The 23,723-nt window shown below is 35.1% G+C and overlaps 1 protein-coding gene across 5 annotated transcripts in view; it reads right to left on the bottom strand.

Annotated features, from left to right (window-relative positions):
* hyd (E3 ubiquitin-protein ligase hyd) overlaps positions 1-23,723 on the bottom strand; it is a 680,323-nt gene that overhangs the window by 358,299 nt on the left and 298,301 nt on the right. For all 5 annotated transcript variants that reach the window (XM_090411567.1, XM_090411569.1, XM_090411568.1 and 2 more), the window contains 3 exons: positions 14,943-15,076; positions 11,314-11,449; positions 2,029-2,275 (listed from right to left, as the gene is read on the bottom strand). In XM_090411567.1, the coding sequence (XP_090267693.1) occupies positions 2,029-2,275; positions 11,314-11,449; positions 14,943-15,076 (517 nt within the window). The remainder of the gene's footprint in view (positions 1-2,028; positions 2,276-11,313; positions 11,450-14,942; positions 15,077-23,723) is intronic.

Genomic DNA, 23,723 nt, shown 5'->3' with positions numbered 1-23,723 from the left:
ATGTGTCCCAGGAGTTTGAAGAATAAATAGGATAGGAGTCAAATGGATGTGTAATCTTATTAAGCAAGAGATTCATAAGAAAACAACAATGTGGAAGGAATACCATGTGCATAAGGATGACATTGGTTATGAATGTTATAAACAGCAGGCTAGAAGAGTCTCAACTGTTGTACAGAAAGCAAATTCTGAGTATGAAAAGAAACTGGCTCTGCATGCTATAAACAACCCACAAGAATTCTATCGATATGCTGCAAGTAAAAGAAAGAATGAATATGAAAGAATAACTCTTCTAAATCCAGATGGCATGAAGGTTACAGATGCATAAGAGGAGTGTTCAGTTAATGAGTGTCCATTTTGTTAAAAACTATCAACTTGGTGTACGCAGCATTGAGCTCACTGTTACCACTTCACTAGATGAAGAAACTCAGGTGTATGAGTACGAGGTATTAGAGCTGTTGCACAAATTGAATAAGAATTCAGCAATAGGGACTGATGGAATATAAGCACGAGTGCTAAAAGATTGTTCAGATGAACTGGCCATGCCTTTGATGATGTTTAATACAAGTCTCAGAACAGGGAAGATTTTGAAGGAATAGAAGGAATGTATGGTAATTCCATTGCACAAGGGTGGTGCAAAGACCGATGTATCCAACTATCGACCGATTACTATCTCAGGAGTGACGGTGAAGATTTTAGAAAAATTGGTTAGGGATCGCATTCAGAAATGGGTTGACAGAGAATCTGTACTTTGCAATGAACAACATGGGTTTACTAAGGGAAGGTCATGTTTTAGCCATTTCCTCACATTCTATAACAATGTTACCACTGAACTAGACAGGGGGAATGGATATGCCATGATACTTTTGGATTCTGCTGAGGCTTTTGACAGAATACAGCATGGCAGACTGCTGTATAAATTGGAGAAAATATTAGCATTGATAAGAGGATGGCTGACTGACAGATATCAAAAAGCAGTATACAGGGGATATGAGTCTGCAAGATTTAAGGTAACTAATGGTGTACCACAAGGATCAGTACTTGATCCACTGTTATTCAATCCGTACATTAATGATGTTGGGAAGGATTTGACAAGCGACATACAGCTATTTGCTGATGATGCAAAGTCAGATAGGGTAATCAGCAATGCTGCTGAAATGCAGTGCTTGCAGAATGATTTGAATAGGCTGGAATTTAAGGGTCAAAGCTATATAACTGAGAGGAGACCTCCACATCGCCTTTAAAGGAGTGCAAAGAACCGACTAGGGCTTCTGACCTAATGTCCAATCCTCATCTTCTCGTGGTGCACCCTGTTGGGTATCTACCTGGATACTGAACGAATGAGGATGGGCTGGCAATTTGGGATTTAGCCGACCAAATTGTAACTTAATGGCTTAAACCAAAATACAAAATGATGGTACAACATGATAAAAGTTCATGCCAGCTGTGACGTCGCTCGACTAAACAAGGGCCCCCATTGTTTTTGCCAGGTAACCAGAGTGAACAGTCACCTACTGGAAGAAATCTGAACGCACATCCCAACTCAACATCACCAGAGTTAAAGATCGGTACTATCAACATAAGAAGTTTTGTCTCACAGGGTGGTGCGTGATGGGAATGGGTTGCCATTGGAAGTCGTGAGTGCAAGCAGTGTGAATGAATTCAAGAATAAGTATGATAGTTGGTGTGCGGCCTCCCTCGATGAGTCTCTGACTCCTTGAAGGTCTTTCTTAATCTACTCTATACTATAAAATGATAAGCTGATATTGGAAACAGATGTGACTGTAACATTTTTGTCAAGTTATTTGAAACGTTTTGAAACTCAGAGGCTAGAGTGCCGAGTCTTCAAAATTCGAGTCATCGGAATTCAAGGAAAACTGGCCTACCAGTCCGGAACACGTGGGGGGGGGGGGGTATGCGTCGGGGAGCAGAGCTCCTTAGTAATAATAATAAATTGACAGTAAACAGTAGAAGTAAATGACTAATAAAAATTAAATTTTTATATTGAAATAAATAGCATAATTCACTTACTTGGTTGATATGTTCAGCGCCAGTCCATGTAAAACTACAGGTATCATTACAACATAGAACATGCAGAGGAGAATCATCAGGATGAGCGCCTCTGGGATATATCATATTCTGTAAAATCTTCTGTTGATTTTCACTGTCTGTTGCTGAATCCCGTGCAACTCGCTGGGCAACATCTAATAATACCATAGCTGCAGGATAGGCACGACCAGATACAGCACCCATAAAAGGTGTGCAACCCTGGGCATCTCTTAAAAAGATTGAAAGTGGGAGAGGTATTTTGTGAGTAAAATTTCTATAAATTAAATCATTCAAATACAGCAAATGAAAAGCTGTTTCATCAAAAATTACGAAACTTTGCATAGTACCAGTTTCATTAATCACTTAATTAGTACTGATTAGCTCTATATATGGATTTTATAACCTTTTGCATTGAAACAAAGAATTAATACAGTAAGAAAGTGAAATAGAGCACTGAACCTTCGATATGGATTCGACTGAGAATGAAAGCAAAACGTTACAAATATCTACCACTACCACCACAAATGCCAAACTCCATATCACTTTCCAATTAGTAACAGAATACTTAGTTAACTTCCATGATATTATAAATACAGCCTGTTTTATTTCGATAAAATGAGAATCTGCTTTGCTTCTTTACCTATATTTCCTGATGTGCAATCTTCCTCATGAAGGATTACTAAGAACTATAATCTCCAGCTATCCACAAAGAGTATTACAGCTCTCTCTTAATCCCTGTCCACACGCACTTGGCACTAATGTGATAGAGGTTTCGCAACATTAGAAGTCTGATATTTGAAAAACCTATAGAACAGTAAGCAAAATATGGAAGATGCTCAGTGTTCCCTTGCATTTTTCACTTAAATGTAACGAATGTATACAAGGAATGAGCCAGGAATCTTTCCAGTAGTCAGGTCAATTCCTACCAATACTACTTGAAGCCTACCAACTCCCAGTTGTTATGGACTGTACTATAAGTTTTGTGAGAAGCTTTAGATTGAGCCACTGCGTGTATGCTGCACTTTTATCTTAGACTACATCAGCACATTTGTTAAAAAACAAGGCTCGGATAAGTATCAGATATTTTAAGTGGAAGAATGGGAAATATAGGGACTTATTCTTGGATCAGCACAGTGAATGTAGTAATCAGACCATGGACAAGAGGCACAGAAAGAAATCTTGAAGGTCATCCAAAGTGACACCATTATAGTGCCATAAGATACGAGGCTGACTTGCTGAGAAAGGGATGATCATCATGGAAAAAGAAGCATGTCTAAGTTTGTAGTCAGAGTTGCCAAGAGAAGTGCTAATGTTAATGGTGCGGTGCTGGTAAATTGATTGAGTTTATCTGGCAGCAAAGGCAAAATAAAATGAGGCAAGGTATTTCTAAGATATCTCTTTCAGAACACATTAAAATAATGTGTGGGTAAATCTCATCCACTGTTTTTCCCCCAAGGGATGCCCCTCCCCCATGACAAGTAAATACTTGTGAGAAAGAGCAAAGCACTGAACTTGCATACCGTTAAGTCATAAAACATTAAATAGAAACCTGAAACGAATGCATTTTTCTTTAATATCCTTTAAATGTTGACCTACTTTTCTGTGAATTTATATATTAGCAAGAAATCTGTTTTTGTTTCCAATTAGTCAGAGAAAGAGAGAATAAATATTCAGTTTTTCATTTGTCTCTTGCAACATAAATAATTTTAATACAAAATACAGAAACTAGATAACCTGTGTGTGTGTGGGGGGGGGGGGGGGGGAGGTAACTGTGCTAATGGCAAATAACAAATATAACTTTTCACAGCCAATAGAAAGAGCAATCTCATGATATAGAAGATTTTTTTTTCCCTTCTTTACATTATATGGTAACATTATGACTACTACAACAAATACTGAGCAACACAAAAACAAATTCAGTCATTCACCAATACGATGCAATATATTTACAGGAACTACAATTCCACTATTACACAAGTTCCCTAAATTTTGGGAAATCTAATCAAAGGTATCCAAAAACTAGGGTAGCTGGACATGATTAACCATAGTTAGTGGTGGCAGATGTATTTCGTTTTAAATAATAATGATATGGTGAGCTCTAGTGTCATCTCCTTATAAAAAATTTAGTTCAACCCTTTATCCAAGTGTAAGCAAACAAGTTTGCACCTGAAGTATCTTCAGGACTGAGGCAACTCGTAGTAAAGGTGGCCAAGCTCTCATCAATCCTTATCTTAGTATCTCCCATAATGCAAAGCACATCTCCTTGCAGACATGTATAATGCTATGCATTAAGGGAAGGGCCACTACCCAGACCGGTTTGAACTTTATTGAGGTCTCATCAGTGGGAGCCAGACCCAGAGGTGGTGATACCGAGGTGGAAGCAATGGAGAAGTCATATTTACCTATACAAGTTGCCAAAAGGTGGCCAAATTCACTAGAAGAAATTACAAACATCATTTGAAGCTAGCGTCCCTTCTCCACTTTCTTTAAGGATCCACTTCCTTCTATCTCTCTCTCTCTGTTAAAGGTGTATACAAGATTCACTCTAACTTATATTATGGTCAAACTGGAAGATATGCCAACATCCACCTTGATGAACACACGAAATACATTCACCTCCAAAACTTTGGTCATTAAGATTCAGCTTAATTGACTATGCCTTGGATAAACTGCACAGGATCAGATGAAAAAAAACTAACTATGCTTCACCAGTTTCTTTTTCTTTGAGTGCCATCTCCTATCAGAGGTTGTCAACCAATTTTGCAATTTTTGAGCGATCCTCAGCCACTCAGAGTTCATGTCAGTCCACTGTCTGATGTCTGCCAGTCAAGATTTTCTTCGTGTTCCTTGTCCTATGCTTCCATTTATCTTATATATGTATATTTTCTTTATATTTTCTTATAGTATTTTATATTTTTCATTATGAAGTAGGTGACAAAAATATGCAGTTTTTTCTTCTATGGTATCTAAAAGTTAACATGATTTCTCCATTTGTTCCAGTACTTCTTGATTGGACATTTTGGTTGCCCAAGAGATTTTTAACATTTGTCTGCTGTATAACCACACCTCAAAGGCTTAAGTTTTTTTTTTTATTCTTTTTTTTAATTGATGCTGTCTTCAAGGTGCAAGTTTCTGCACCATACAGCAGTACAGACCATGCATAACATTTAACCATGCATACTCTAAACCCTAAGTTTAAATTGCGGTTGCAGTGTTGATTTAATCAGAAAAAAAATCATTTCCTTGCCATTTCAATTCTAACTTTTATTTCCATTTCTGGATTGTATTCTTCATTTGTCAATTTTGTTTCTATTTGCTTCCCGTTTAAAGAAAGTACTGAATTAAGAATTGTTTCCCCCCCCCCCCCTTATGACCATAAATTTAGTTTTGGTGATATTTATTCTTAATCCCATATTTTCACTCTCTTTGTTCACTAGTTCCGGAAGATTTTGAAGACCAGCATATTGGATGTCATTGATGATTTCACCATCTACATTAATCCCTTCCTCTCTTCGTTTTAAGATGTTTTCGAAATATGGCTTCTTAGTATATGTTTCATATTTTCTGTATATTCCTTTTTGAATTATTTTCAGAAACATTTTGAGAACATGATTCATTAGACTGATCATTCTAGAGTCATTACAAGTTTTCACATTTGCTTTTTTTTTTTTTTTTTTTTTTTTTTTTTTTTTTTTTTTTAGGTAGCATGATGTTATGCTTCATCATAACAAATACAAACTTTAAAGACTTTTTTTAGTATCAGCAGCAGATTTAAAAATCAGCCTAATCTAAATGAATATGATTGCGGCAAACTTCCGAAAATTTTGAAAACTAACACTTAGGCTTTCTGCTCAAAAAGTTGAGGCTAGCAAATGACATCCATACTAGGCGGTCCTCATAGGACTTGCCTAAAATAATCTAATTTCTTCCACTTACTGTTGTGTGTTATTAAATTTTAATATTGTATTCCTGAAGATGTTCCTGTAAATGAGACAAAATACTGAGATTATTAAACCTGTTCTTTAACTATTTCTCTGTGCCGTTTTCATTCCATTAAATGTAATTATGGCCAGTATAAATTACTATGAAACAAACTAACTGAAGGCAAAAAAAAAGTACACATATAAAATTTTGTCTCAGCACTTTTAAACATAAAACAAGAACAACAAATAAATATCACTGGAATAACCTAACACTACCTATCATACAAATTCGGTATAGAGAAGCACTGCAAAACAAACTAATGGAAGGCCTAATGCCTGAAGAACCATCCCACTACTTCAATGATATTGCACAATTCATCCATGAAATAGCAACAAAACCCTTGGTTACCAAGTTTCATCTTTTCAAAAGAAATGATAATACAAACTAATGAAGAATTGATAAAGAAACACAATGACATTAAACAGCAATCGGAGAATGCATGATCTACATATGCAGCTAAACAATCAAGTATATATGGTCTTTCAAAATGACAAAGAAAAGCACATCCAGAATGTCGGAAATATAAACTATATCAAAATATGACCAAACCAGAGAAATGTATCAGGTAACTAATCCCCTATGCACCAAAGCAAGAAAGTCCAAAAGACTAAGAATAAAAGCTAAAAATAGCAAGATACACAAAAACAAAAATGAAGAACTCTTAATGTGGAAGAACCACTTCAAAAATACGTTGAATAATTTATCAGTGAACTTCATTATAGGTAATCTGTAAGAAATAATAATCGAAAGAAACCTTCCCATTATGGGCAATAATTTTAAATGCAAGAATTTTAAACTGCACTAAACACCCAAAAGAATGAGAAAGTGCCTGGATTGAAGGTTAGCAGAGGGTATTAAACATGGAGGAAAACAGCTTCTGAAACAACTTCTAAATATCTATAAATGTGATGTGATGGAATGTTGGATGTAGCTAGAACTACATCCAACATTCCATCCCAATGTAGAGAAGACCTAATAATATATATAAAAAAAAAAAAGAAATTAAAACAATCACAGTAAAAATCTGTAAGTCAATGTTTCAAAACTGAAATTAACAATAACACCTCTTCTGCTCAAAAATCAAGCAAGTTTCTTAAAAAACAAGAACTCTGTTGAACACGTCCACTGACTAAGGAGAAAAAGATAAAATTCTTCTTTTAATCTTAACTTAATAGATTTCTCCATAGTTTTCAATTCAATGAATAGATAAAAGTTGTTCAAGATTCTCAGTTACTACAAAATACTTAAAAATAAAGCAATATCAGAACAATACCACAATTATCGTGCAAGATTAATGAAGAGATGACTGAAAGATTTCCTATTTCCTCTTGTAGGAATCCTCTTGCAAGAAACTAAATATTCCAGAAATTCTGGAATGTTTAGTTTATTGATGAAGGATGTGCTCACTTATATAGATGAAAGGAAGCAGTGTAATAGGTATTTTTTACACAGTTTCAAGTTGTGATCTGAAATATATATACACTAGAGCCTGCCTAGTATATTGATTTTATGTTGGCTGTACTGTGTGTGTGTGTTCCCACACTTCAGATTCCCAGTAGTTCAAAATTAATTCACTTGAAATCATAGGAGTAATTTACAGGTTGTGCAAGTGATAGAATTGCATACACCAAAAAGAAAGTAAATATTCTGCTAAACACTGAAAAAAAGTGTTGGTGAGGCATAGAACTTGTCATTATTGTCTTTATATGACCTTAATCATGACATGGCATCTCATTCGGCATTCAAGGTTTGGTTAGGTACTAATTCTCATATTCAGCCATATGCATTTATCCTGAATGAGATGTCAAAACTGGGGAAAAAAAAAAAAAAAAAAACTGATTCTTGCAACTCACTAATCTTTACAAGAATGGCAAGAAAATCTCTCCACATCAGGCATCCAAAATTATTTTATTCTTTGCTGCAAACCAACAATATTAGGAGAGCAGGAAGTTCCCCAATATTCTCATGCTAAAAATAAATGACTCAAATGCAACCATGAAAAACAACCGAAGAACTTCGTCCAATAAAACCCAACTTTTCCTTTAGGGAACACCACTCATCTGTATCATCAAAGGTGTGGCACTTTTCACTGAATTAATAAACTGTGACTGCAAAGATGGGATTGTGTTTTGTTTAAAAAAAAAATGCAAAGAAAATATTTTTCATTAAAATTTCTGTTATAAGCAGTTTTTATTTATTGTTGTTTATTATTTTGAGTTTTTCTTTCTTTAAAACAAAGTGCAATTCATAGCTGTATGTATTTTACTACATGAAAAGGAAAGGTCATAAAAGACATTTTCTAATATATTCTTTATTAGAATGCCATCTACATACATATAGTTATAATGCAAAATAAAGCAACATTCAGATAATTTTACGGAAAAATCTGTCCCACTGCTCACTTTTTTTTTTTGTGGTCCTTATTAGTCAAATAAACAGAGGTCCACTGTACGAGAGATATTAGGAAGGAAAACTTGTCAGATTGTTTTTAGGATTATATTATGATATTATTATTAAATAAGTATTCTGCAATTGAGTAGGTTCTTCTCTTAGTAGCAAAAACTTTCCTTCCATGCTCTTCTGTTCTGGGCCTTCTCTTTCAAGGTTGTGTACCTGTCTCCATTCAGCATGTCATCTAGCACTGTTTTACTTACTCTTCCTCTGGGTCTTTTTCCACCTATTTTTTCTTCGATGGCATCTCTGATGATTCCATTTCCTCTCAGAATATGTCCGATCTAGTTTCCCTTTCTTCTTTTTATCCTCTTTAACAGACTTCTTTCTTCTTCTACTCTTTTTAAGATCTCTTCATTAGTTATTTTACTGCCCATTTGATTTTTTCCATTATTCTCCAAATCCACATCTCAAAGCTTTCCCAAATCTTAATTTCTTCAATGTCCAAGTTTCAGCTACATAGAGGGCAACACTCCACACATAACATTTTATTAGTCTTTTCTTTAGGTTTCTATCCATTTTACTTCTGAATAAATAAATGATATTATTATGACAACAAATCCCAGTTCACGTGCTCATGCAGGGCATGGATAAATTGTGCTATGTTGTATTTATTCATTGGGAAGGACACATATTGTTTTGTGCCAGTCTGTCTGTCATGGGTTGGGGATAATACAAATTGTGGTAAATGCTTACTATCAAAACAAGTGCACTGAGTGGAAAAAAATATTGTTTTCAGTACATAGTAGTAACCAATAATTACCCCATTTCATATGATGATTACAATATTAGCATCATAACTTAAAAAAAAAATGTTCTAATATGCTTGTCAGAATATTCTTAAAAGTTTTGATAATGTTTTTCAATGTAATTGTGTTTTTTTTTTTATTTTTAATCAGACACGTTTATATATTATTCAATGACAAGGGTATGTCTGCTGCAATAGGGTTATGATTAAAACATGACTAGCAATAAACAATGTTTTGTTTTGCATTCTTTTTGCAATTTGAGGTGTAAAATAGATCATTTCCCCTTGGAAATTTCAAAATATTCATAACAAGCAATTTCTTACCTTTGAATTATGAAACAAACACAAAATTTTTTTAGCACTCAGTGTTTTTGTAAAGATATCTAACTTTGAAAACTATACTCAAGTAAGTATTGTTTGACTACAGAATCCTATGGATGGCAACATCTTCCTCCACTGAAGTGGTGGCAAGCAGTGCAGAGGATGAAATTTGCTGTTCAGCTTTAGGTAAAATTCAATAGTTAATATTTTTTACTTTTTTTTTTTTTTTTTTACAAGGGAATATGGATAATTGACTGTTCATAGCAAATAATGAGCACCCCCCTCCCCATCTCCAATATTATAACAGTAAACAAATCAAAGTAGACATATCATTTAACAGTAACTCTATATAGTTAACATCCAATTCCAAAATACAGTAGTTCCCTTCCCCTATCAGTGGGGGGGGGGGGGATATGGTGGATAGTACCGAGCCCTACATACGAGGGTGGTCTGAAAGGTTCTCAGTCTAACAATGAAAAAACAAATTTATAATTTCAAAATTATTTTTATTTATCAATATAATCTCCCTTATGACTAATATATTTATTCCAGCGATGCTCGAGTGCCATTATCCCGTCCTTGTAGCGGTTCTCAGTGAGATCTGCAAAATACCACTCTACAGCTGCAATCACCTCTTGATTAAAAGAAAAATGTTGACCAGTGAGGAGGTGTTTTAGTTTTGGGAAGAGAGAGAGAGAAGTCAGAGGGAGCCAAATCTGGAGAATAGGGTGGATGTTCCAACAATTCATAATGCATATCCTTTAATTTTCCCACTGCCAAAACACCTTTGTGGGCAAGTGCATTGTCCTGATGAAAGAGGATTTTTTTTCTTCTGCAAACCGGGTCTTTTCTCACAAATTTTTTTTATCTAGTCTGATTAAAAGATCATCGTAAACCAATAACCAGGTTTACCTTGAAAAGGGCAAACCTGGTTATTGGTTTACCCTTTTCAAGATAATTAATAAACAAAATGCCTTTAGCATCCCAAAACACTGATGCCATGACCTTTCCTGCTGATGGAACGACTTTGTCTTATAATTTTCTTTGAATAAGCATTCATATTTGAATCAAATACGAACGCTTATTCAAAGAAAGTTGTGAAACTATCTTACACCGACCGGATTTAAATAGAAATGACTGTATGTCTCTCTCAAAGATCTGGGAGACTTTTATCTTACAAAAAAAACCATTTATCTTAATAGATTAAATTTGTCACTTCTATTATTTCCTAGCACGCGGTAACAAATGTATTTTAATAGGTAATCCACCGAACGTTTTGCTTGTATTCCATTCCTATTACTGTTACAGACACTGAAGATGTACTATTAATTTTAGTACGAAATATCTGTTCTTTTACTAATTAAAGATATCACTGTGGTTACTTTATTATTTAATTACCCTGCCATAGGTTCCATTAAAAATCAATATCTAAGTATCTATGTACTAATATCTTGACATGCTTATTTAGCCCAGATGAAATGGTGTTTGTTCCACAGCACTAAGCTGCCTGAAGAAAGAAAGGCCATTCTAAGTTCAATTCTGTTTGCCAACTTTCTCTAGCCTTTTTTCCCCCCTCTTTTTTTTTAACCTGCTTCATGAGTTAGTCAATCACTGGCATGAGTAAATAAGGCTTTTCTCCCAGAAACACATGATTTTAATCCCATGAACTCAAGAAACTTGACAATAGAACTCACACTTTAAACGTGTTTAGCATATTCATAATTATTCAAAAATAAATAAATAAATAAATAAAAATACTATACCTTGCAGAAAGTAAATCTTTCAAATAAGGCTTAAGAAGTGGGGATTCACAAAGGAGCCATAAAATATTTAAAGCTGTGCTACGTCGTTCACTGGTATCTAAAGGGGATGACAAATTGCCAAGTGGTGACATTGTTCCTAATCCAAAAAAAAGAATAAGAGTTCATATATTTACAATTTAGAAAATGGAACTATATGTAATAATGATAATTTAAGATGCTATGCCAATGACATATGTTCAACTACAGTTTGCATTAACACTCATACAAAAGAAATCAGGGCCAATAATAATCTTAATAATAATAATAATTGATAATCGTCACAACTGTGAGTTCTAAGAATAACCTCTCAGACGTGTAATGACTTCTACATAACAGAGAAGATTCTGCCAATCTTGACTTGACATACAGATGATTTTCAGATATAATTTTGTGTTTTTCAAAGCAGATGCTAACTGATCTACCAGTCTGTCCAAAGTAGGACAAACTGCAAACACAAGGAACTTTATACACTCCAGAATGTAGGACTACCTTCACACTTTCAAAAGATTAATTCCATCCTCTTGACATCCTGGACTGTTGGCATAGTGATTAATGCTCTCCAACCAAAAAGATATGGGTTTGAATCCTGCATGGACATGGATGTGTGATTATCGTTAGCTGGGAGAAGAATTGCATTACCTGATGTGAAACATTGCCCTGCTTACTGGAGACCTGAGAGTGGCTTGAAAAAAAAAAACGACATCTTTGATTTCTAGAGAAGGGTTTTTCGATGATGTAACAAATGAAATAGAAAATTGTAAATGTTTTTAAGCTGTAACAAATGGATTTTAAACTCAACATTCACAATAACAAAAAAATATTTTATACAAAAATCTAAGTGATTCTAATTTTAGTATTTTCCACTGCATGGCTATGAAAAATATTTTAACAGGCATCATAAAAATTTCAGCAACTTTTATCATTATTATATTTAATAACTTTTTTCCTGTTTGAGCTCAACCTCAATGACTTACATTATCTCTTTAAATTAATGAACTCCTCAAAGGATATATTATACAGGCAGTCCTCTAATTATGAACGAGATACGTTCCTGAGGACATCTTTAAGTCGGATTTGTATGTAACTCGGATCCCTGTTGAACTGCACACACATGCAGTAATAATAATAAATGCTATAATGGCTCATATGTGGCAATAATAATAATTTACAGAACAAACAAAAGCATACAAAAAGTTCTGAGATAGGAGAAATTTCAAAAAAGAATATTAAAGGATGCATCAATGTCTTGCTCACTGGAAAGGGCATTTCTGATGAAAGGAGGTAGGCTAACATTAATCGGAAGATGATGATGCTAGAGAGGATGGACCTGGTGCTGGAGAATCAAGATTTGATTCGGTTTCTGGAGAAAGGGAGCTTACCACTGAAGTCAGTTTCTTGAAAAAGGTATCTAGGGTTGTTTTCACAGACTTTTTCTTTCTTTCATCATAAATGGTCTTGTAGCAGCTGATGTTCTGACTAACTGCATGGTAAACTTTGTAAACTGCTGAATGTTAGGATCTTGCTCCTCAAGCTCAGCAAAGAGACAAAAGGCTTCAGCTAATTCTTTTGTCGTAAACTTTCTTGACTCTGGATCTTCTGATTCTTTGTGTTCTTGTGTTTCTATCAGATGCTTCTGTATCTCCATAAGGTCTTCATTGGTTAAGTCTTGTGAATGGGACTCTAGTAGTCAATGGCATCATTTTCATTAATGTTCAATTGCAGTGAATTGCCACTATCCACCATAGCTTTTCTGGATTTGGCGACATCTTTACAGAAGACATCACCAAATCCAGAATATCCTCAGGCTTTGCAGAAAGATGGAACAACTTTGTGTAATAGACTGATTTGTGAATGCAAGAATTCTCCATATTACAACATGATTCTCTAAAGAATCTATTCAACATATAGAAGTACAATACAATATAATATATAACAAAGATAAATTATAAAAGTTGGGACAAGAAACAAACCCTGAACAAGGCCATAAGTAAAGAAAAATGACAATATTTTAAATAAATAATTTTCATATGTAATCTGTTCAGGCATTAGTTTTTATAAATTATTAAAGGGAAGGTGGGGGGATTACAATACAGAGTGACTAAATTATTGTCAGGGTTTCCATGGCCTATACTTTTCAAACTGCAAACAGCAAAATAAAACTGCTCACAGAATATGAAACTGCAACTCAAAAAGTTTTATTACCTATAGAATCAATACTGCAGAATGCTAAACAACTTCAACATGCATGACTCATGGCATGTAAGATCTCCAAAAGATAATCAATTTCCTGCCAAGTGTTCTCCATCATTTGTGGCATAGCTGATTTTATCGTAGCAATGATTCTGGTCTTCAATTCATTGAGAGAGGTCACAGGGTTCTGGTAAACAATGTCCTTCGCGTATCCCCACAAGAAGAAATCAAGCAGCCTAATATGAGCATGGAGGACATGGAATTAGTTCACCACGCCCAACCCAGCACCTAGGAAAATGCATGTCAAGAAATTCTCGGACAATAAGAGCCCAATATGTCACACCATTTTGCTGGAGCACCACATCTGTTTGATGATCTTCCAGCTGGGTAACAGATACAGCTGTAGCATGTCCAGATAGTTCACCATTGTCACTGTTTTTTGTTTTTTTTTGCAAAGAAAAAGCCCCCCCAAAAAAAAAAAAACTTCCGAACATGACAGACCACACCATACGTGCACCTTTGGACTATCTCTTTTGAATATTCGAATGCTGTGAAGATTTTCTGATCCCCATATTCTGCAGTTATGGCCATTTACCCTCCCTGATATGCAAAACGTTGCTTCATCACTAAATATCCATCTTCAAAAGTAATTTTTGTCACCTTTGACTTTTGACAAAATGGCCTTGTGCAAATTGGAAACAGCAGGATTTCTCATCTGGCTATAAAGCCTGCACAATCTGCAGTTTGTAGGCATGGAGTTGAAGACAGTTGAACAACCTTCAAAACAATCATTGGTGGTATACCTACCTGCAAAGAAGCTCATCTAGTTGATTTTTGTGGGCTTCGATAAAATGCTTCCTGGATTTGATCAACATTTTCCTACTCCTTTTCGGTGCTGAACACTACTAGTATCTTGAAATTGCTTTAACCAACATTGGATAGCATTATCTGAAGATGGATATTTTCCATACTGAGTTCTATAATGATGTTGCATTGTGTTAACAGACTGCTTTGAAAAACCAAAGTACACACATTGTTTCTCTTGAAATGTCACCATTTCGAAGTATGATATCGTATTATCTCCCAGTCATCAATCAGTATAGTGTTGCCAAATAAAACTTTGAGTTACAGTTTCATATTCTGTAAGCAATTTTATTTTGTTGTTTCCAGTCTGAAAATTACAGTCCACAGAAACTACGACAATAATTTAGAATCACCCCGTATATATTCTAATAATACAAACCATGGGCGGGATAGGAATAATAATATTAGTGTTTTTTTTGTTATCTATAACAAAACTTCCATAAAATGACAGTAACTTAACAGTTATCAGAATTAACTATCTTCACTTATTTTAGAGATGCAAATCTAGATTATAAATATATTTAATATAAACAAACCTCCTCCATTATCTGTTGGCTCTGGAGCCCAACTAAGAGTAGGTATATTAACATCTTGCTCTCTGCTATCTAGTCCAGCAAGACTTCGGGCTGCAGATGTAGCTCTCCGCATCATTTCGCGTAATGACACACTGCTGTAGAAAAAGATGTTGAGGCAATGATTTAATCGTGCGGATATCTCTATGTATTATCTTGCAATGTATTAAAAACATACATCTGATATATTATTTGCAAAAGCATGTGACAAACACACAATTATTGCATATATGATGTATATATCATATCATTTTAATTACCTAGGAACATACTTGATTTCAAATTTAAATGACATAGCAACAATTTTGAAAAACAGCAAAATTCCTACAACTCTAAAAATAAAATTATACAAATTATAATACAGTATGGTGCAGCAAAAAAAAAAAAAAAAAAAAAAAAAAAAAAAAAAAAAAAAAAAACACAGTGCTGGACTTTGACATCCCCTCAGTACACACTATGAGATATGCCATTTGACTACATTGCCATTAACAGAAGAACACATGCAGAATCTATGCCATTACATTTAGTCATGGCAATGGTGCTGACATTACAAGAAAAGACGTTTATTGCTGACCATTCATATGGAGTTGGTAGAGCAAATAGTCCAAGCCTACAAAGTGTTTCTGAGCAGTGTGTTTGTGCTGGTCAATGAACCTGTAGTTCCTGGATGAAGTGCATTTCCATCTAAGTGTCATGCAAACAGATGAACCAACAGACTTCTTGGTTTCTCGAGACTTGAATTTGTCCAAGAGAAACCTCTTCACAGCAAGAAACCACACACACACTGCACGGTGTGTGGTTTCCAGCCATAGCATAATTGGGCCCCACTTCATTGAAGAGGGATGGTGTAACTATGACCTTGTATAGCAAATGTTACATCGAGAATGTGTTGGTTCCATTCACCAAGGATTTGCATAGGAAGTGTCATGCAAAAAATATTCTATTTCATGCACAGGTAATCCAACAGCAACCTATCACACATCATGTGGTTCTAGAGCCTATTTATGGGAACACTTCCCCAGGAGACTCATTTCGAGGTTTACAGAATTACTGTACCTTTCATGTTCTCCTGATTTCAAATCACTTGACGTTTTTGTTTGAGATGTGTTGAAGGAATGGGTATTCCACTAAGACATGGCTTCAAAACTTGATGAACTAAGGGATAAAATTACACGATGTGTCCAACAGATGTCCAAACCCTTGTTATCCAAGATGACAGAGAACCTTCCGATGCACTACAAAATCTGTTTTGAAAGACAAGATGCCCATTCCAAATCCCATTGTTAATGCTATATTTGGCCAAGAATCCACTGATAATTGCAGATGCACATATCATCATGTATAAACATATATTTCTTTATTAATAAATCCGTTTACTCCATAACATATATTGCTGTAGTTATTCAGTACTGTTTTTCTTTGCCCCATATTGTATTGGCCCTTAAAAAAGCAGAGAAGAAACCATTAGCTTTTGAAATGAAATGCTACAGGAAAATAAACAGACCTCGCTGGACAGAACATAAGACTAATGCACAAGCACTGGAAGATTTGAATATCCTTAATTCAACAATTTTTAACACATTTTAAAGCATCAACCCTGCTAGTTTGGTCACATTGTGTGAATGAAAAAGGACAGACTTCCTCAGCTAGTATTTGAAGGCACTATGGAGAGTACAAAATCCAGGGGAACACCAAGATCAACATGGAAAAATGTCCTCAGAACTGTACTGAATTTTCAATGCTGTTTACATGAAAGAACTTCTTTGGACAGAGAATGGTGGAAGGTTCTTCTCGATGTGGGCCTCAATTCCTCTTGAGGATGGAAGAGAAGAAGAAGATATATAATTAAGGATATCACGATTTTTTAGAATATATTCCAGCTTTTCATGGTGCTGAGGATCTGTTCATCAAAGAGGCAGGAAAGGATAGTAATATCCTTCAAACGTATCCAATGGATATCTATAGACTATGAAAAACTAATACATTTGTGACAAGTACCCCAGCCCCTAGAGTTGTTGACTTCTATCACACATTAGCAACTACAACTGTAGCTCCAACACATTGTTTGAAAGAATAAAAATCAATTTTGCACCTAAAATTCTTGGTGTATATCAATAAAATCATACAGAAATATTGGACACTGAAAGAATTTAAAGATTATATAAATTAATATGTTGTAAAATAAAAAACACCAGGCATATATGAGAGGTCTCATAAAACATATTTGAAGGTATTTAGGCTCAGGTAGATTAATACAAGCAGTAAAATGAGAATTCGTTTCATTAAAGTAATGAGGATTAGACTATTGAAATATGAAATTAGTTAAAACAATACAAAAATAAAGGCATATCACCACCCCTCAATAAGAAGAATTGTGTGTGGGGGGGGGGGGGAGTGAATATGACCTATGCAGAGCTGAACAAGAACAACCTCTCTCTCTCTCTCTCTCTCTGTGAAAGAGAGACAGGCACAGATTTAACTATTTAATTTCAGGATTAATCTGTTATAGTTTGTTGCTGGTCTCCATATTCCATGATTTTTGGCACAAGAATACTATTTTTTTTTTTTTTTAATCTGTTACCAGAGTAGGAGGATGGGCAAATTGTAATGTGTTGAGTAATATGCTGACTTAGCTGTCCACATTTTTGATTTTGTTGACCCCAATGAAGCCTGTGATCCCACCCAGGTGAACATCTGAGCAAAGCCTCAAGATCTGATGAAAGAGACGTGAAATGCAAGAAAGCAGTGGATGTGAGTAATATATACCCACATCTCCAACTCAGTAGAAAACTTAAATGAGTTAGAGCTGCATTGTTCATTAACTTAAATGAGGTAATGTACATAAAGCAGCATTAGTATCACTTTATCTTTATATAATATATGCAAGCTGCAGGGCATGCAGTTCAGCAATATAATTGCTTCATTCCAGTGTAATCTGATTAGATATTAAGCTGTCGTCCCAGGCAGCAGCATATTCCATTAGAAACCATCTTTGAAGATCAGTAAGAAATATGAGTATTCCAATCCGCATTTGAATAAGCTGTTGTTTTAGAGTGTGTGTGTGTGGGGGGGGTTCCTTTTAGCTATATACTGCAAGGACAGCCATCATCAAAATGAGAGTGATGGTTCATTTGCTTTAGCAAAAAAAGGAATACGGGATACTCAGACTGCTCCAGTTCATGTCCTAATTGCTGGTCTTTGGGAGATTTGATTTTTTTATTTTTATGGCATAAAGACATCAACGGTCATACAGCTAGGTACAGCAGTACATATGATAACTGGTTAGTAGGACAATCGCATACTTCCATGCCCTTAGTGAGACTGACATCTGTGGCCGGATGGAGAGGGAATATGCTAACCACTTAGCCAACCAGACTAGTGTTGTCTTTGGGAGAAGAAGAGACTTAGGACACAGAGTCAAGCCCTGGTTGGATAAGAAGTCAACATAAATTGAATAAAGAACAATCGTCTGCAGGAGGTGAAAGACAGATACTCATCTTGCAACTGATATGTGAAGAAGGAATATTCTTTTTTTTTTTTTTAAATCCAATACGAGTCTTAAGAGCTTTTTTTCAGGTGTAACTAAACCTAAATGTTTGTCTGAATCATATCTTTGGGTCACGTTTAAGACTAGCTTACAGTGAAAGTGCGCAACAGTTTTCCGTGGTGAAAAACTAAACTCGTTAGCAAACATGACCGAGTAGAAAGATGGTAAATAGCTTGCTGCAATTGTTTTTCTATGATCCTCATACTGCAAGAATGACAAAAAATAGTAGTCATTCACAGAGAAGGCAATGTTCACTGCTGGAGGAAGTTGTTCTGTTGTTAACTTTAATTGCAAATAGTATGATATTTAAAACTGATCCTTGTGGGACTGCCTCCTCTGGGAGAAAGGATTGCAGATAGTGTGGTTTACAATTGGACTCTACAGTGATTAGTGTAAAGTTTTTGATAAAAAGAGGCAGCAGTAGAAAGAGCATGTATCACATGCTGTTTCTGCTGCAAATAAAATAGATACAAGTTTCTCATTTTGAGGAAAGCATCTCCAATGGATGTTTCCACTGGAACAAGATGACCCAATCCGGAATGATCTTCGAGAAAAGGTTATTCCACTTCCAAAAAAACATTAAAAATGAGGGCTAATGATTTTTTTCCCCATGTTCTTGCACAGAGAGTCAGTCAGAGTTATTGAGCAATAATTTGTTGAAGGTCTTAGATACTTGTCCATCTTTGTATAAGTAATAACAGTCCTTTCCCTGGAATATGGAAATTCACGTTCAGATAAAATTCTGTTAAAGACAGAGCAAGTGACCATGGATAAAAGATAGTCATAGAAGTTAAAAGAGCCACCTTGTTCATTGGTGTGATGTTTGGCTTGTGTGTCGCTGCTCTTCCATGAAAACCTTGTAAATGGAGGTGTATAGTATTAGTGCTCACCATGGTGTTACTGGTGCTCTGGAACTCGTCACAGATGATCTGTGCTGATTGTAGACAGTTTTTGCATGCCACCTGCTTTAACGCCCTCCTCTACTTGTCAGTCATTTTCAGCCACCCTGGATGTTTTCCTGCACTAGTGATACCAGAACATCTCCATTTGCTGATCACATCTCCAACCATTGTTTTTGGATACTCTGGTTAAGTGGCAATGGCACGTATGGACATACCACCAATGTGACAGTTCACGATGACACCTTTCTTGAAGTCACTGAGTTCAGGTCATGTTGCCATACCACCTGTATTCAACTGCTACAATGAAATACTGCTTCAGATTATCTGTACACTGGTATTTATGTTATTAACAAACTTGGAATGTTTTATAACTTCAAATAACAAGGGTCTTCAGACAATTATTGGATTGTGTGTGTGTCTGAAAGAAAAAAAAAAAATATATATATATATATATCCACTCTATACTATAAAATGATAAGCTGAAATTGGAAACGGATGTAGGCTGTAATGTTTTTGTGTACCGTTTTGTCAAGTTATTTGAAACGTTTTAAAACTCAGGGGCTACCCTGAGTATCGAGTCTTCAAAATTCCAGTCATCGGAATGCAAGGAGAAACCCGCCTACCAGTCTGGAAGACGGGGATTGGGTGCTTTAGGTGTCAGGGGGGGAAGAGCCCCCTAGTATATATATATATATTCTTCTTCTCTTCAAGGATTAGGCATTTACCTGTTCCAGCTTCACTGGCCTTTCCATCATGCAGCTGGCTTTCCTCTCTCTTTCTCTTATTGGTCTATATCTATAACTATATCTATATATATCTATAACTTCTTTTGGTAGTCAATATCTTTCCATCCTAAACAGATGTTCTTTCCCATTTATGTCATAAATATCTAGTTCTTTTCTGATGCCTTCATTTCTTATATGGTCCAATTTTGTGCATCCTTTAATCGTTCTTAAAAATCTCATCTCTACAGCTTGTAATTTACTTTCATCTTTCTTTTTAACAGTTTGTGTTTCTGAATCGCATAATACAGTGGGAGTGGCCATTACTTCTTAAAATTTTAGTTGACTTTCTCTTCATGTTTTTAATTCAGTATCCTTTTGTTCCACAGATTTTCTGAAATTTATGTTTTCATCTATATCTTTATCTTTTAGATATGTTATGCAGTCTAAATAATTAAATTGTGTCATCTGTTCTATATGAAATTTTTAAATTGTTGGATTATTTTGTTTAATTCATAAACTGATTATAAAAGTTCATTTTCATTGCCTTCTAATATAATCTCATAACCTACATACAGCACTATATTGACAAGATTTCTTCTGGTTAACTGGAAACCATTTTTTTTTTTTGTTGTTCTATTCCATATTTTAATAATCTGATCAATGTATATATATATATATATATACATATATTGAATACAGTTGAAAATACACTACATCCCTGTAACCTGATTTATTTCAATCTCTTCTGTAAATTTATTACCTAACTGTATTTTTGTACATTTATATAAACTTTGTATAGCTTGTACCAAATGTAATCCTTGTTTTTTCATTGTATTCCACAGTTTTTTCCTCTGTGTATTTCATCAAAAGCTTTCAAAATGAGTCTCTCAATTAAAATTTCATCCTTTTTTCAATAATTTGTTTTAACAAATGAATGCTGTCTATACATGATCTTTCATGTCTGAAACCATTTTGTTCTGAAAGTAGATTATTTGCAATATTTCTAAGTGTTTTATTCAGGATTTTAATGTACATTTTGTAACCTGCATTCAGTAAACTTATTCCTCTCTAATTTCCATAATTATCTCTGTCTACATCCTTAAATATAGATATAACCTTAGCTTTTAACTAATCTGATGGAACCTTACATTTCCTCCTCCAACAGTTATTTATTAAGTTTAAGATGTAAATATTCTCCACATATTTCCAAAGCACTGCATTTATGCCACTAATCCAGTTAATTTTCTAGTTTTTGATACATTTATTGCTTTTCAGTTCTTTCAATTTCATTGGTTCTATATCAGTACTGATGTCTTCATTATTATTTTCTGTTATTAAATTTGGGTCATACCATAATTCTTATAATGTTCTATCCATTGGTTCTCTTGTATTATGTTGATTCGTGCTGTATCTCTTTCTTTGTTATTTAATATCCTTAATATTTTTGTAGGGAGGTGCTTAAGAGTCAAAGCTGTATAACTGAGAAGAGACCTCCACATAGCCTTTAAAGGAATGCGGAGAACCGACCAGGGCTTCTGACCTACTGTTCAATCCTCACCTTCTCGTGGTGCACCATGTTGGGTATCTACCTGGATACTGAACGAACGAGGATGGGCTGGCAATTTGGGATTTAGCCGACCAAATTGTATTTTATTGGCTTAAACCAAAAATACAAAATGATGGTACAACATGATAAAAGTTCATGCCAGCTGTGACGTCGCTCGACTAAACAAGGGCCCCCATTGTTTTTGCCAGGTAACCAGCAAAACCTACTGGAAGAAATCTGAACACACATCCCAACTCAACATCACCAGAGTTAAAGATCGGTACTACCAACATAAGAAGCTTGAATGGCAAAGAAATGGAGCTAGCTGAGGAATTACATAAGTACCAGATTGACATAATAGGGGTGACTGAAACAAAAAAGACAAAAACTGGTGAGATCTTTCTGAACAATAAATACAAAATGTTATATTCAGGAAATGACAATCAAGGAAAAGAAGGAGTAGCAATAGTATTCAACACAAAATATGAGACTAATCTTCTTTAATGGTGGGCAGTCTCAAGTAGAGTGATGTGGGCAAATATCAGAATGGAGAATTGGACAATGAGACTTATTTGTGCCTATGGTCCCACAGGAGGTTCTTCTAAGGTAGAAGTGGAGGAATTTTTTGAGGCTTTAGAGAAAGCAACTGACACAATGAAAAAGGAAAAGTTGGTCTTTGTTGGGGATCTAAATAGCAGAGTAGGACGTGATTGTCAGACATACAAAAATATTTTGGGAAAATTTCGAGAAAAGAGCGAAGTTAATAATAATGGCAAATACCTGTTGGAGTTCTGCTTAGGACATGGACTGGTTATTATGAAAACCATGTTCCAACATAAAAATGTGCACAAATTCACATGGATAGAAGAGGCAAGGAATAAGAAAGGTCTCATTGATTATTTTATTGTTGATAGTGATGTTTTCATCCTGGTGCAGGTCACCAGAGTGTACAGAGGATTTAAAATTGGAAGTGATCACTAATTAGTCTTGAGCAGAATAAAATTGAATTTCATATTGAAATTCAATTTTAAAAGTTTTAAAGCGAATAAAAGTTTAGCAGCTCTCATATGTGAACTGTAGACTAAAATACACAAAGATTATTGAAGAAAAAATGAAAGAGTTTGAGAACAGGAATCAAACCTTGGCGATTCAGTTGCAAGCCTTGAAGAAAACCCTGATTGATTCAGCCAGAGCGGCATGTGGTGAGGTTGTCTGCAAGGCTAGAAAAATTAGAACTCCATGCTGGACACAGGAAGTTAAAGAGGCAGTGAAAGAAAAGAAGAAAGCATATCAAAAGTTCCTGGCAAATAAGTCAGCTTGTGCTCTTAGAGAATACCGAGACAAGTGTAAGAAAGCTAAATAATGTGTAAAACTAGCTAAACAAAAGTCAAGGGAGGACTTTGGCAAGAAACATAGAAAAAAAAAATATCAAGAAGGTGGAAAAATATTCTGGAGGTTGTTGAAGAAGAAGAATGGAGGAAGAGTGCTGTAAAAGAAGTTACAGATGATAAAGGTGACATGAAAACAGGAGAAAAAAGATATCTTTGAAGTATGGATAATTACTTTGAAAAATTGCTAAACGAAACTAGCAGTGATAGCACAGTGGTAAAAAACACTCAACAGGCATACATTCAGGAATACATATCCATACTTACAGTAGAAAAAGCTATCAGAGGCTTGAAATGTGGAAAGGCAGCAGGAGTAGATGATATTCGACCAGAAATGCTGAAGGATGGTGGTATAAAAGTCTTACAGTGTATGCACTGCATAATTCACAAAGCCTGGACAGAGAGACGAATTCCCGATGATTGGAGTAAAGCTCTAATAGTACCCATATATAAAAAGGGAAATAAAACTGAATGTGAGAATTACAGAGGTATTTCCCTACTGAGTGTTCCTGGCGAGATCTATGCAAGTATACTTGAGAAGCGGTTGAAAAGAATTGTGGAAAAACAAGCTGGATTCAGGAAAAATAGAGGCTGTCGGGATCAGATCTTCACTTTATGACAAATAGTTGAGAAAGCA

This window comes from Typopeltis vanoorti, chromosome 21 (genome assembly GCF_054136105.1).
Source record: "Typopeltis vanoorti isolate ZY-2024b chromosome 21, IOZ_Tvanoo_1.0, whole genome shotgun sequence".
Taxonomy (NCBI): Eukaryota; Metazoa; Arthropoda; class Arachnida; order Uropygi; family Thelyphonidae; genus Typopeltis; species Typopeltis vanoorti.
The sequence above is the reverse complement of the archived record's forward strand: the minus strand, read 5'-3'. Positions and strand labels throughout refer to the sequence as shown.